A 17,056-nucleotide genomic window follows, 5' to 3' on the forward strand; every position below is an offset into this window, starting at 1 on the left:
ACAGATGCAACCGAGTAACCTAGGTAATGCGGTGATATTTTTGGGGAGGGCAAGGTATGGCAAACTCACTACAGATTACATTTAAACTAAGAAAAGCTGAGTGTATCAATTTATGGTGTCCCAAAGCAGCTTTAAAATACACTAAATGACTGATGATGTCAATTTATCAGTTGCCCTAGTATCACGCTTCTCACAAATCAATTGTAGGAACTTATATACGACTTATTTCAGTCATAAACAAGTTGCTATAACTTATTGTGATGCAAGTGTGCTACTCGGGTGATGCCACCCTTTGATTTGAACGCTAGTATTCATCACCATCCGTTGGTAACGAAAGCTGATAAACTGCATTTTACAATGTATAGGTATATAAGAAAGTATACATTGAGCCTTATTCTTAGATATAATTTTCTACGATAGGGGAAGGCCCAGGTGTAGTGGTTAACATCGATACCTATCACGCCAAAGACACGAGTTCAAATGTCATCCCCAGACAAGTCATGATTGACCCAAGTGTGTTAATTTGACTATAATAATAATAGTACTAATAATAATAATCTTCTAGAATACTGCTGCGCCCTCTCTTGCAAAACAGAGAATAGGTACACTAACATAGAATTTGCATTGCAGTAGCATGCATCTGCATTTGTCATATTTTTTATCGTCAACAATAAAGAACGTGCGCACTAATAAACAAACACCATAAACGAACGATAATCAAAATAATAAAACTATTCTACACATGGATTGGGTGATACCTTGAACACTTAAGCGCATTAATGGCGATTTTCTATTAGGGCATACCATTCCATGAAGGTGAAAATGGTCCTACTTTTTATTCGTTAGTGCTATTTTCAGATGAAGTAATTTGTATTCATGTGATTTATGAATTGTTTTTCCAATTTAGATATTCATTGGCCATTGAACATATAGTGTAAGAGACATTGAGGTCTGACAGCTAAACAATTGTCAGTTTCAAACATTTAGTGGTCGCTGACTTCTTGATGATGATGATGTTCCCACCACTTACTCCTACAAAGGTTTGAGCTGTTCGATTTATCTTTAAGATAATTAAGTACGACATGTTAACCAGATTAGCAAACAAAAACGAACTGGTTACAATTACAGATATAAACTCCCTCAACACTTCTCAGCTGCTTCATAGCGATATAACAGTCAAAAAGCTTAGGCGTTCACCACTTTGTCACTTTTTTGTCCACCGTAAATATTCACAAGCATTGACAGCGACGGATAATCAACAAAGCATTCTAATACACTAGCAACCCCGCAATCTGATACTATCGGGGGGTGACCCCGGCGTAGTGGTTAACATCCATACCTCTCACGCAAAAGTCACGAGTTCAAATCTCACCCTCGGACAAGTCACGAATGACCCAAGAGCGTTAAAGTGACTATAATAAAAAAAAAAAAACCCGACATTCAGCCAGAAAACTTACTAATAATTCAAGGCAGCTTCCAAATAAGCTTAAATATTCCATTTTATTTTTTTGTTTATCAAATGTTAAATTTAGTCCTTTATATTCGTAATACGCGCATGAAGCTCAAACCTTTGTAGATTACTGAAAATTACTTTTCTTATAACTACTACTATTAAATTAAAAATCCATCATCATCATCGTGGCGAACATAAATAGTTTTTATAGTGCTACAATAATTATTAAAAAAAAAGTCGTTATGACAGCTATCCATATAAAATAATCCGTTAGCGATAACTTCGTAAAGATACATAATTTGTCAATTCATAAAAAAAATCACTGAATAACTGTTCAAAAGACAGTTTTAGCGTGTGAAATGCAGTGCTTTTTAAATTCTGTAAGTGTTGTAACTACACGGGCGATCTGTTTTTTTTTTTATTATTATATTTACTATATCACTCTTGGGTCACTCGTGACTTGTCCAGGATTGAACTCGTGTCTTTGGCGTGAGAGGTATGAATGTTAACTACTACGCTAGGGCCGTCCCCATACGAACAATTGTACGATACCCTATATCTTTTAAATTTATCAATATTTTTTTTACACCGCCACATGAAAAAAAAGATAGATAAATTGTTATGCTTTTGAAATAATATAGACTAGGAGTATTTAAAATGATCGTTTGTACCACACAGTCAAATGTATTCTAAATCAAGTACTGAAAGCAAGCCTGAAGCAATTAAATATTGATTGATTTTGAAGCCAATATATTTCAGACATTATTGATCGACTGCTTTCCGGACATCACTTTATGAAACAGTAGATTTGGTGTGACCTATTCTCTACGAAAAGTAAATCAATGATCTAAAACCTTTCTAGTCAGAAAAGCTGTAGTAGATGTTGTTTGAAATTCAATGGTCCCCATTTAATTTTAAATCCGAGATCAAACTTTTTCATAAGAGGATAACGTCTAGGTATTGTTCAGCAAAACTGTAGAAAGCATTATTCTAGGCATCTTTGCTGAAAAAACCATTAAATGGCAAACAGTTGCGCCAGTTTTTTATTTCTTTGCATTGACATTGATAAGATACGAGTAATGTCTACTTAAGAACATGCAGACTTCAAATATTAATATCTCAAAGTGCTGAACAGATTGTTTATCTTGATACATTTTCTGAAAGATTACACTTAAAGCAACATTTAAGGTAGATACTGAGAACGGCATTTTTTTTATTGAATAATGCAACTTTAAAATCCCCACAAATAATCAAAAATTCACGAAATTTCCATTTATACAACTTTGCTGAGATATAACCTTTAATAAAAATCTCCACGTCCACATATGGTGAGATCTGACCCTTTTCACTCATTTAAATTCCGAAAAACTTGCTCAAGACCGTCATTTCAAGTTTTGTTGAGGTTTAAAAGCTTTCTCATAAAACATAAGCTACATGATATCATCGAAATTGATAATTGCGAGGAATTAAAGTGAGGTTTTTTTTTCTTTTATAACAAGTTGTCAGTCAGAAGCTGGTTCAGCGTCAAGTAAGGTAATTTCCGAATGATATGTGGGTCAGTGTAAAATAATAAAGATTTATGTGTTGCATGAAATACTTCGAGTGTTCTCCCGGAGACATCAAAGAGTTCCAGACCAGGACTGTTAATCTATAACCACCGACGATAAACAACGCTCTTCCAGACACTTCGTACAGTGCGTGTCAGAACATTAGAACCAGCTAAATTCATGCCGTCACTAAAATCGTTGTATCTATTTTGATTAGTTTTTATTAAATTTTCAAGGATTTCAGACAAATTAGTGTTCCATAGTTCTACAAAATGTCATGCCATTTTAATGACAGACTTCGGAGATTTGAGAGATTATATAATACTGAGAATGTTTCACTTTACCAGCTGTTTCTCTTCGTGATATCAATATATTTATACCAAAAAATATATTTATACCAAAAAATTATCATGACCAACCTGCCCAGTCGGTAAAGACGTAGCTACAAAGCAAGACCATGCTGGAGGTGGCTGTGTCCAGTCTAGGAATTTTTCGGGTTGGAAAATTTCTCGAATTCCCCGGGCATAGAGTAGTGATTGTACTTGCCACACAATTATACTAATGAAAAAATAGTACAGGCATCAAAAGCTCGCAATTAATAACTGTGGAAGTGCATCTAGTACTAGAACACTAAGTTGAGAGCACGCAATAAGCTACTAGGCGATAATCAATAAGCTTCAAATGCGACGAAAAACAAAAAAAAACTACCCATTAATAAACATAATCTCAAAATTTTACGATTATTAATTCACACATATTGGAGGCGAACCAGCCCCAGGCTGAAAGCCTCCCTAATAAAGATAAATAATAATAATAATAATTCACACATTTATTTATTTTTTTAATTCACCGGAAATTATCCAATGTTTCATTTATTTAGAATGAGATTTTTTTTTCCTAAACGTTTGAATTTTTAAAATTTCTGCCGATAATATTTGACAAACAAAATAGTCTGAACAACAAAAAAGATTCAATTATTTCGTTTGATGCAGAAAAATTGGGAAAGCTTATTTTTATAAACTTTCAGTGAGGTAACAATTTTGTGAAACAATTTCTTTGAAATTGCGTGGTTATATTCAACAGTGTTTAATCATTCATGGACAACTATTTATGGATGTATATGAACATCCTGAAGACAAGCCATTCAAATCATCAAATATCACATATTCTAGGAGTTTAATATTAAAATAACGTATAATTCTGAGGAACGCTGACAATTTAGCTATTTCATAAGTTCTAAACATTTCATAACGATTGGTTAACAAACAAAAGAAATATATTTTGCCGTGCTATACATTTTAGCTCATAGCAGATTTTAATCACTTGTTTGGGGTCACTCGAAACATACTCATACTAGCTAGCATAAATACAGTAATAATATTTAATTCAGTATCGGATAAATATATACAGTATTGGATAAAGTATATCACCTCGTGATTTAAGTTAAGTTAAGTTTTCTTTATTAAGGAGGCATTCAGCCTGAGGCTGGTTCGTCTCCACGTCCCTCGTGATTTTCTTATCTCTTCAAAAACGATTAAAGAGTTGTAATTATTCCGGATATTCCTGAATTTTTCTGAAAGCTTGGCTGCTGCATGAACAGATATTAAACACCTCATTTTGGAGTATCCGTTTTGAAACTGCAATTTCTAGAGATACAATAAACCTAATAGTTTTACTTATATCCAAAATATATCAGTTCGATTTTTTTTTTTCACCATCTTAGAAAAAGGGCATACTTTTGTTCAATCTGGGTTTTCACTACATTTCACCTTGCGTAATGGATATCAAAAAAATCTTGAAAGTATTTAATACAGGGACTCTTCTAATGATTGTTTTAATGATTTTTTCTCAAGTATTTTTATTGCATAAAATTCAATTTTATTTTACTGGCGTTCAATAACTTTCAATATCATCATTTAAACAAACAGGGACGTTCCGAAATTGCAAAATATTGATAAATTGATAAATATTGATTGACTCGATAGTTCGATACTATTATAGAATCAAAATATCGCTAGAATCGATATATTGAATAAAAAATATCATTATATTTAAAAATCATGATATTTGACTGACTAATGTAAAACCAAGATAAGCCCAGTTTTATTATATTCTACTGTCACGATTAAATGAATTGTATGTCATGCTATTTTTAGTTTTGGAGAGAAGATACTGAGACGTAAAGCCTACATGATGAGCAGGACACGTGCGTATGAGAAAAGTTTGTGAAAAAAAGATTGACGTCGTCAACTGATTATAACGTGTGCCTTATTGGTACCCATACACAGCAAAAAATAAATTTTAATATTACATCCAAGAGGATGCACTTCAATCATGTCAAAAATCTAATGTAATTTTTATGGCCACAAAAATAAATAAATGCAGTAAAAGCAGCGTAATGTCAGTCCATGCACTGTATTAATGATAATTTTGTCCATTTTGGCAAGTAATATTACACCATATTTTTGACACGATTGAAGTGCATCCACTTTGATGTGATATCAAAATTAATTTTATGCTGTGTAGTATAATTGGTAATGAGCCGGTATGCTATGTCCAGCTCATCGTGTTTTTTTGTAACTTTATTATAGAGCTCATTATGTGTGATTTGCTTCTCACGTTAGGCGTTTGAATCTTTGTTTGCAGGGGCAGATGCGACTGTTTAAAAATGCACTCTTGTGTGAGGCTTTTGCTGTTGTTGAGACACGATTCGTTCTGAGGGAGAAAATAGATGCCGTGATCACGATCGAATATACAGACTTGGTACTTGGCCAATTAGATTTATTGTTTTGTTTGAAAAAGACGACAAATCCTAACTGATTTTGCGTAGCTTGATGTTTCTGTTATTGATCGTCGGTCGCAGTGGTTTTTTGTGATGTAAGGGGCTCGGTTGTCTACTGACATCAGTTTTTGCTTACTGAGCAGAAGATCACAACTTTTATCCCAAGCCCCTTTACAATACTGACTTGATGAGTTGCATCCTCGCATCGTTTGCTAACCTTGCTTTTAAAGATAACAGTACTTTCCAAAGTGAATCAAATCACACTTCCCACCAACAAAAAACTTCCTTCGTGTGACAACCCGTGGAGATGCAGAGGTATGCTTTGTTTCATACAAGAGCGGGAATAGAACATACAATCCCCTCCCGGATGATCGTAAGGACTCTTCCGGCGCCAATATTGATCTTGAAAGCTTACAAACTGAATATGGATTGCTTATCCCAAGCCTCGTTCATTTGATTATTTGTGCAGATCATAAGGTGTGTGGTGTGATATGAGGGGCTCGGTGGTCCTATAGCGACCGTTTTTGCTAACTGAGCAGGATATTATCAGTATAATCTCAAGTTCTCTCCCATTAAGATTCGTTAGTCACTTTCTTTCTTTAAATGAACCCATCACTTTAAACCGGACCCCACACAATGTCAATATTTCCGTCAATATTTCCAACGTAATGTCAATATTTCCGTCATTCACATGTATACATCGGTATTGTCAATACTGTACACTTAGAAAAATACCGACTTCGGTAATTTATTGACCGAATTCTCAACAGCTGAACGGTCGGAAATGTTTACGGTAATCGAGAAAATTCACGAAAAATCTTTAAACTGAATCATCAAAATTAACTGTCAAATTTAGGTAACGTTTACCGATCTGCATTGCTTGATTTGTAGTTGACTTTACCGGGGAACTGTAGTTTTGAAGCCGATATGCAAATCAAAAATTACCGAACGATCTGTAATTTTTTAAAAAGGTAACCGACTCAACTGTAATTTGAAAGCGGCACCGGTGGTGGTAATCGTGATTGCCTCTCACCCCGAAAAGCCTGGGTTCAATCCCAGTGGGTGCCACCGGGATTTTCAGAGGCATAAAATCTCTGATCACACCTTCCTTCCGAAGGGAAGTAAAACCGTCTTCGGTCCATGAGTTGATGAATCGATCGGTAGGGTCCAGGTGTGGGAGCTGCCTCCCTGGCGTCGGTAGTATTGGTACTCAGTATAGAATACAAACCAAAGAAAAAAAAATCCACTTTAATTTGGTTTAATATTGTTTCAAGGTATTTTTTTCCCAGGTTCATTTATTTGTAAAGCTCAACCGCGTTAGCTTTACGCAGCCGATATTTCATGTTAAATTTACAAAATGTACTTAATTCTACTGATTTACTAAGAGAGCTTTTTTCGGGGGTGAATGTTCGATAGATCCTGGCTTAGTCAGCTGATCCCTTCGCTGATTCGTTAACTGCTATTTTCGCACGTGCTCTTGGACCGCAACACTCAGCTCTGCCACTTTTCAGAATAGTCTTTAATACCATATTTTTCGTAACAAAGTTGGTCCATGTGGTTCTTGTGTATAATTCCATTATGCTGTTCCACTGCTTCCATTTCCATTGTCTTTTCGTTGATCTCCTCTTCTAGTACCTCGGTGACTTCTTCCTGCAAAATTTGCGTTTCGTTTGACACCACTCAGTTTCCTTCTCTTGTTTCCGTTTTTCATGTTGGCTCCGGGTTTTCCCAGATGGACTAGAATCACTACGGTGCCCTTCCGATTGAAACAAAAAACATCAGTCCATCATAAAACACTTTTCCATTCCTATTAAGGAAATCCAGCGTCGGTGGAATATCCTCCTCGATATCAATGTACAAACCTCGCACACCAGTATACATACATGTGATCGAGGTCCGACTCCACAGGAAATTTTTCGCGGATTGTGCGTTCCACAGTTCCATATTTACCAAACTCCAATGATAGTTCGTTGTCCATTAATCAAACACCCGCACGTAGCGAACATTTCTCCCCGCGATTGACATGCGCACCTCCACTGACTTTCCGTTTGCATAGTGGAACTTCGGGGTATCCGTATTCCTTCTTAGCGTTTCTTGCATTGCCTCTAGTGACTTGAACTTGATAGACACACATTTTTTGTCCGATATCTTATACGTCGTGTCCATTTTCAACAAATCAGAGTACAACTGCTTCAAAGCACCCGTTGGGAAACTGAGCAACTGAGTTTTTTTTTATTTAACAATTAAATAAAATACATTTTTTTCTAAGTAATAATTTTATTTTATTCTCACGGACATGTTCTAAGTAAATCGTAAACCCAAAAACTTACTTGTAGCGCTGGTGGTCACTGCAATCCCTGCAAAAATTTTGCTCCAGTCGTGGTCAATGTGTTAGTATTGCAAATTGCTCCACCGATGAACAAAAAGAAGTTTATGTCGAATGGATTCAGCGCTACACTAATCAGGGAAGCATTGGATGAAGATTCCAAATGCTGTTTTCAAATCGTTGCCAACGGATATGGAACTTGCGACCGACAGAAAAAAAAACAAGCAACCACATCGGCCATCTGTAATGGGTATTTATTTTGATAACGAAAATTCATAACTTACGGAAAATATCTACGATTCGCTCATCTTGGTGTTGCAGCTGTTCCATAACAGCCTCCATCATTTAACTATGTTATTTTCACAAAAACACTTACTAACGTAGCAGACGGTATTTTTTTACCGAAGTCAGGGTCTCTGTTTAAGTGTGTATCTACACCTCAACAAGGAATCAAAAATATCTCAAAATGACAAAATGACAGCCAAACGATAACGCTATGTCAGAAATGTAATGCAATAATGATATACACTTAGGTCTTTTTTTACACGGAGGATATGTACACCGTTTAAAAGAAAAGCTACCAAGTTTTTGATTTTTCACATGCAAAAATATTTTAATTTGTTTTTTATGCTGATGCCATTTGTTATTAGAGCATGCTATGGTCTAGGATTTTTTTTTAAAGTACGCCATCCTATCATAGAGGTAACTCTATGACCAGAAGGTCCCAAAGAAACGAGCTCAACTTTTTGGCTCATCTCTGGTACTATCTTCGGTCCCAAGCTAATCGATGCACCCCTCGAATCATAGGAAAATCCACGAACCCCTCATTTTATCTGTCAAACATTCATAGCGAATCAAAACAAACAAACAAAGTATAGTATTGGAAATTATACTAGAATGGGGTACGGACATCGATTTGCTTGGGACCAATAGGCTAGTCAAGTAGTGAGCCAATAAGCTCGCTCGGGCCGGTAGAAGGAAACGACCAAATTGTTGGCAAGCTGCTTCACGAAGTAACACCGAAGATGGTAATGTTTTGTTTTGTCATGTCTTTTCTCGATTCCGATCAAGTTATCTGCTCAAACTTGTATATTGCAACAAAGTAGGCAAGCAATATATCATTATCCTTCTACAACTCCGCTTTATCGTGGTTGTAGTAGCAAGCGTTTTGCTTCATCGTTGGTTGCTTTATGTGTTTGGATTCACTGCACCTCAGTATTATTGACAATAATTTTCCTTCGTATCAATTCTGCGTACTGTTTGGAAAAGCAGAAAATTTCTCGACTATCACTTTAACAATTCGTATCCATTCCTTAATTTACCTGCATTCGGACGTGGCTGACGCTAGTTTGAAATCACCACATTTTCAACATTAAAGATTTATGCTTATCCCAAGCATCATTTGTTGGTTATCTGTGTAATTACAGGTGATCTGGAAGCAACGGAGTAGCAACTGAGGGTTGTTAATCATGCTCATGTTCAAAATAACTTTGATGAAGAATAAGTGTCTTTATTTAAAAAAAAAAGTATTTGAATATAAATTAATGTTGAGGCCACCCTCATGTTAGTAATAACCCAAATTAAAGCGTTTTCCAGCACAAAAACATCACCGAAGACATCAAAAGTCTAAAACGAAAACAATTGTAGGGTTTAGAACTAATGTTTGGCCTATTAAGGACAAACCGCTCATTACCCCGCTTTTTCGACTAGATTTTCATACAAAATGTAATGTTTTTACTAAAAATGACTTCTAAATGTATGTACCTTTTGATACAGATACAACACTGCTTCTTGATTCTAAACTGGGCCTACGGGTTTCAATTTCGTACAAATGCATTGAAACGCCATTGGAATCACTACGGCATACGGAAGAAGGCAAAAATAGAATATAAAAACGTATAACTGGATCGTTAACGCTGAAATCATAGATATATTTGATATTTTCGGCTGAATAGGTCAAAAATGGGCGAATAAGCCAAAGTAAATGTTTTCCCTGCAAGGACCACTTTCCTGCTGAATTCCCATCCTGCACCGTGTAATGTGGTACTGGTCACTTGGTTTTATTTTCTTTGGTTTAGTGTTTTAATTCTGATGTGATTTGATAAACCGCATGATGGGTTTTGATCCTTTTAAGGAACTGGCCACTTCTTCGGGGGTATCCGGAACATGTCTATCATTGATCTTGTTTTTTTAAATTCTGATGATGGGTTTTGGTCCTAGTCAGGAACTAGCCACTTCCCTGGGACTCTCGAAACATGGTCGGATGTGATCATTGGTCCTGGACCTAAGGCTCGCTGTCTAAAAAAAGCAAATAAAAATAATAAAAATTAAACATTTACATCAGCACTACAATTTTAGAACATCCAAATATTTCGTTGAATCATCTGGAACGTTTGACTGTAACTGAAATTTGAAGTAACATAGCGTAATTTTTCGTAAGACAAATAACTCTCCATAACTCAATATTCACCAAGTTTACATTGAGTTATAGAAGATGATTTTCAAAGTTATTATGATCGTCATATGATTTCATATAAATTACACAATTAATCAATATTCTCAATGAAATGATCCCAGGTCTGCTTGTGAAAAGCAGGAATTAATTTAGTAATAAATATAGTAAGATCTACATTGGGACGGGCCTGGCGAAGCGATTAGCATCCATTCCTCTCATGCTAAAGGTCAAGAGTTCTCATCCCAGACAAGTAACGAATGAACGTTAAAGCAGGGGTATTCGATCGGTGGGAAATTAAGGGGAAATGTAACCATTATATCCTTAGTGAGTGGAAGTGAGGGGTAACGGAACAGGATGAAAAACAGTGTTAAAGTGACTAACAAAACAAAAAACAAAAACAAAAACTTATTCTACCAGTGAATGCATAACTATTCTATGTTCTTTGGAACCTTCCATAAAAGATGTGTCCATGGGAGTAAAGCGGTTGACTCTGCAATACTTTCATACTAACATACCTACTATTTAAATTAATTGGCCACTCAACAAAAATGAGTACGATTTCCCATTGAAAATCATTGTGTGGTTGAATCAACGCTACGTGAAGTTGAATTGAGCTAAATTGAGGTGGAACGAAAAATATTGTGGATTAAAAAAGTATTAGATGGCATAAAAACAACTACTAATGCAATAATATTTGTTAACATTCACTTGGAAAAAAATAATATCCATGTTAAATATTGATCCCTGCTAATTAATCAGTGGCCATGCAGATTAACCATTCTCCAAACATATTTTGTCAGTATCATGATATGCAAATGATCACCTAGAGATGTTATTTCGTTTTTCAGTGACATTTATTGTACATGTTTCATCGGTGGATTTTTTTTTAGTGGATCGCATCTTGATTCTTAGCTGCAAAGATAAAAGTAATTTGAATAAGGGTGAGTGAAATAAAACTTTATTGCAATTTGAAATGTTGCCGCTGACGAAAAAATCACGATTTTTTAACGATGCGTTTGTTTATGTAACTTTTAATTCATTTGTGACAATCCCAAAAATATCAATATCATATTCTTCGTAATGCGAGTGGATCTTTCGTGGTGCATTGTGTGAAAGATATACCACAAAACCCTAGTCCTGACTACTAAAAACTAGGGAGAACAGGACAATACTCAGGTTTTTTCCCCCGAGGATTAAAACAAGGACAAATGGTTTAGTCTTCTTTATTCGTGTTCTCTAGTGTAAAGTGGCTAAGACTAGGGCCCTGATGCATGATTAATATCGATGTCATTTTTAGAAAATGATTAGAAACTGAACCTTGCGATAAAGGCAAGAATGGCAACTGTATCAAAACCGAATACTTTATCATTGCTCTATGGTGATGGAGTAATACTATATGCACTATACTTAGAACACGGCACAGATCAAATTACTGGTCGCAATAGATGTATGTCTCAAACAAAGGAAAAAAATCACCATCACAACTATCACACTCGCTGGCGTCGATGATTGGCAAAATGTAATAAAAAGATACATATTTCCGCAAAATTTGAACAAAGCAACACAATATATAATTTCAAGATTTCTGTTCAACTTAACTTTTTTTAAAGTAAAAGACTTCCGTAACTTGAAGAATCGGAGTGGTCCAGATAAATGATTTAGAACCAAATTATTGGCTTCATTAGTAGACTAACAATTCCTTGCCATATAAGCTGAAGTCACCAAACATTAAATGAAGACCAAACAAAATCATCTTGTAAACATTGACTACGCAGCCTGTGCTAGTCGTTCTGAAGCAATCCCCAAAATAAACATCCTACATCAGCATCCCAAAACTTCAAGGAACGCAATCCTCATTTCTAGTTCAGGCATCCAACAGGATAGCATCGTCTTATCATGACAGCTGTTTGCACTTGTCTAGCAAAGATACAAAGCAGATTAGGATGTATGTTCGACAATCAAAATTTCATGTTGAAGAAGAACTGAGCGCAGCAAAGGATATGACCGAACATACGTACAATACAACAAATAGCAAAACCTCTATCGAGATTGAAACAGGAGCACTGAGAATCTCCCTCCGGTGAGGTAAGATGACAATATCAAGAGCAGGACATTTGTATTCATTTATATCGGAGCAGGATAGACATTCCTTATGCTAACACTGCTATAAGTAACAGTACATAAAAGCTGCTGATAAAATAAATAGAACTACGTTATTGCGATTCCTTTGCCATGCTTGCGCTCGGTATTGGAAGAGGCACAGCTACAATGTGAGCACTGTAAACGAAACTGCAAGACCAACTTGTCCTTTTAGAAAGTATTTGTCTATCTGTTGGAAAATGCGATTAGAATAGAATTGAAAATCACTCCACAGTGCGTCAGAACAACCATGATACAACTCGTCCTATCCTAGCAAGAAATGACAGTAAAAGGATAATGCATGAAACGAGCTGCATTCTCAGCATTGTTTGAGCTCTCGATTCGAGCAAATCTCTTTCCTTTAGTTACAATGCACAAGGGCCACATCCATGGACCAAATTTACATTTATCGCTTTGCATATACTAGATACATCTCAATCTTCAACATAGATTGAACTTTGTCGTTATCTGGATCTAGTAGTGATGTTTCTTTCTCAATCATTTTGTGACCATTCATTTCCAGGACTACCTTCACGGCATACCAGCTGGAAGAGTTAGAGAGGGCTTTCGAACGAGCACCATATCCTGATGTTTTCGCACGAGAAGAGCTTGCTATGAAGCTCAATTTAAGTGAATCTCGAGTGCAAGTCTGGTTTCAGGTACGTAGCACAAGCTGTGAAGAAATTTACTACTACAAACAATTCAATTAACCTCCCCTTCAACTCATTTCCCGTACAGAACCGTCGTGCCAAATGGAGGAAACGCGAACCGCCCAGGAAGTCGGCCTATATGGGCAATAACAGTCCATCAACGCCAATGAACGGTCCGATTGGCACTACGTTCACACAGTTTCCGCAAACTACGACGGTAACTCCACCGAGTAGTGTAGAAAGTTGGCCCACTTACCAAACACCATATGAGTTAAGCCCTCACTTCAATCTGCTGTCTCCTGCCGCTAGCCCTTATGGTTCCTTCACCACCCAGTACGGTACTTACGTGCACGAAAGTCAATTATTCCCGGTAAGACAGCATTTCGATTACGGCAGTCCGTCAAGAACAGGGACAGAGACCGAAGAACCACATCACAAAGCTGAACACTATGCATCGTTGGACGATAAGTTCGATACGCACTGCACTGTGTCGGATGGGTAAGTCCTGAAACCTACACTATATGCTATCTATATAACAAACTGTACGGTGTGCATCACTCTTCTCTTGCTCCTGATGAAATTTATCACAAAGAACAATTTGTTCAGGAGACACTACTTTCCATTTCGGAAATGAAACAAAATCAACGATTATTTACGGAGAATTAGAGACAATACTCTTCATGCCGAGATTTAAAATGCATATGGCAAATGCCCATAGCCGAGCATCTATACTCCCAACGCAAAAGAGCCTCTTGACTTCATTTGCCATGAGAGAACCTAAATATATCGTTTCCACAGTATTTCACTGGCCATCACAGTCCCTGATTTCCGTTTCTACCACACCGGAAACACCGATGCTCGAGGCACTCTGGAGGGACCCGGTTATATTGAAACGAATCGCATTAAATCTGAACCTGTCCCAAAATGGCTCAGAGATAATAAATTTGAAACAATTGAAGCTTTTTCATTTGTACTTGCCATATGGCCAAAAGAGCCTCTAACTCAAACATGCCATGGCCAATTGTGGACCGGTTTTCATTCACCGGACACCAACGCTCCTACCCACACCCCACAACCAGTCTTGTTAGGCCTCATGTATCGTGTAACATGGTGAGCTCGTCCGGTTCAATATCCATCCTCCCGTCATGGGAATAGAAGCAATGTTGTTTGCTGTAGCTAGATGTTGCAAGTGACTGTTTTTCTCCATGGTTTTTTTTTTTTTTTTTTTGGTCAACCATACGCGGCTACCAAATATTTCGCTTTCAACCATTTCACGCCTTTGTCCAACCAACGTTGAAATTAAAAACACACATGTACCTAACCTACCTACTCATTCCCCCTAGTGGTCGCTCTTTTTGGCTCTGTTACGGCCCACTTTATACATTCGACAGTACTTGAGCCAGAGAGCGGTCACATTTTGGCATTCCCAACAGAAATCCCCGTTGAACGTAATTTGTCATATTTCAATCCCAACGAAAAAAGGACATTGGCACGTTACACATGATAAATCAATCACACCGAAAAGGGTCGCTTTTCATTCAAACAAAAAACCTTTCTGCTGTGGTTACATACAATAAACCAATAATGATTAATCACAGTTTGATGAGGGTTCTCGCCGAAAACTTCATTCTGTTGTGGTGTTTATTGTCCAACATTAGATAAGTGCCGATTAGGCAGCATATAAATGACATTGAAGAAATTTTAAATAAAACCGCTTGGCAAGTTTGGACGAATGTACATAATGCTAATTAAATTTGAATTCTATTATCCTGTAAAGAAATTTAGAACCACTTATGGTTATTCCATCTCAAATTGAACCTTAGGGCCAGAGTTGCCAGAACTCTTTTTCGAATTTTGGTATAATCCGTTCAATGAAATCGGTATGAGCACATGTTATGAGGGCGCAATGCAGAACGGGTTGAACGTAACTGACAGAAAATAGCTTTCTTAGCGATTATGCTTACGGCTGCCATCAACTAAGTTTTCTTCGAGCACTTCCACATTTTAGAGCGTTCTAAACCTGTTTCATTTCTACATTCGTAAACATATTGTTTGTAATGAAAATGATACTCCATGGCCAGAGAAGTCCAGAAGCTTTTCCAGAACTGATCCGGGAATCGAATCCGCAATCAACAGCACGGTTTTGCTTAGTAGCCGCGCTTTTACTTACTAGGCTAAGAGCCTATATAACAATTCAACAACCGTTTAGCTTCCATTCTATCTTATTATGGTTTTATCACAGACAAACAGACGTAACACTTAATTGTGTATCTTCGTTCACGCAATTAACGGTTGATTTGAATGTTATCAGTTCCGCGAACTACTCGCCGCAGCGCTGGCATCGAATCACTTGGACGTTTCTATACATACTATAGAACGTTTATGCAATATTGTTTGCGAATTAGCGACCAAGCTAGTTTTCCGCGAGAAGCCCGAGAGATGTCGTTACTAAGTCCTGTGTTTTGAGATACTATGTTTTGAAGAAAAACTTTTTCAAAGAGTTTGATTCAACATTATAAAAGCATTGCATAGCATAAACCAGATTACACAATGATTTGTTTTATCGTTATAAAAGCATCCATAAAACCATTTGGTTGTAGATGAGAGTAAAAACGCATATATTGTTCTATTTTTGGATAAATTAAGCGTATCATAAAATCCATCAACACTCTGATAACAAATTTAATTCAAAAAGATTTATCCGCATAGAGGCTAGCTGACAAGAAATTAAAGTGAGGGCTGCTTTCAATCGGAAAATGAAGTAATTTTTTTTAAACACCTACACAATTATGATTTAACAAGCCATCAACCACATAAATAAACAATTTTAATGATCTGAAATCTACAGAATGTGTCAACAATTCATCAGCGGTCACCATTCCACTGCCACCACCAGCAGTGTCACTTGGTGCCATTAGCTAATTTCCCAACAAACAATTTGAAATGATTAAATGCTAAATAAGCAATTTTAAAGCTGAAGACTTTGGATAACTTTGATGCTGATCGTAATGAATTTGTTAAATACAACTATTCGGAGTTGTAGCACTCTTTCTCCATTTATGTAATTCTGTCTCTTTTGTTGGTTCATCAGCGCAGGATATAACTTTTTAATAATATTATTCGGTGCAGACGCCTGCTGACCTTAATCTATCATATTTTGTAGTGATAATGGAAATTATATCGATTTTACGTTCAGTAGTAATAATTGAAGAGGTTAAGTTCAGATACAATTATATTAGAAAGAACATTGGTAATAGATACCAGATGAAATCGTTCAGTTTGTAGCATTAACTAAGATTAGGACAGCATCCTTACATGAACATTTTCTTAATACTGAAAAGCTAGCTGCTGTGCTCTCGAATGTATACGTTGGTGTGCAAATATATCTTACCTTAGTGGTCACCAATTGTTCATGTGGAAAATGTTTCAAAACATGAACTTTGATTAAAAGAAAATCGAGGGCATCTATAACTGACGAAAAGCTGAGATTTCTTTGTTTGCTGAACGATTGATTTTAAAGAAAGCTTATAAAGGTCTTTTCTGAAGCTTAGTGTAGAGAGAAGACAATTATTTAAGTAAAGGAGCATGACCACTGTTTTAAGCCTCGTAAATAAAAAAAAAAAAACAATATCAGACTTAACGTGAACATTTCACACTATTTTTTACTATTTTTGAGTGAAATTTAGACTATATTTTGTAATTTA

At 36.3% G+C, this 17,056-nt stretch overlaps 1 protein-coding gene across 3 annotated transcripts in view; it reads left to right on the top strand.

Annotated features, from left to right (window-relative positions):
• The window catches only part of LOC135714096 (retinal homeobox protein Rx1-like), a 28,689-nt gene that overhangs the window by 4,026 nt on the left and 7,607 nt on the right, over positions 1–17,056 (top strand). For all 3 annotated transcript variants that reach the window (XM_065237364.1, XM_065237365.1, XM_065237366.1), the window contains 2 exons: positions 13,226–13,361; positions 13,441–13,850. In XM_065237364.1, the coding sequence (XP_065093436.1) occupies positions 13,226–13,361; positions 13,441–13,850 (546 nt within the window). The remainder of the gene's footprint in view (positions 1–13,225; positions 13,362–13,440; positions 13,851–17,056) is intronic.

Source organism: Ochlerotatus camptorhynchus, unplaced genomic scaffold (genome assembly GCF_037179485.1).
Source record: "Ochlerotatus camptorhynchus isolate MF236.1 unplaced genomic scaffold, CSIRO-AGI_Acam_v1.1 ptg000609l, whole genome shotgun sequence".
Taxonomy (NCBI): Eukaryota; Metazoa; Arthropoda; class Insecta; order Diptera; family Culicidae; genus Ochlerotatus; species Ochlerotatus camptorhynchus.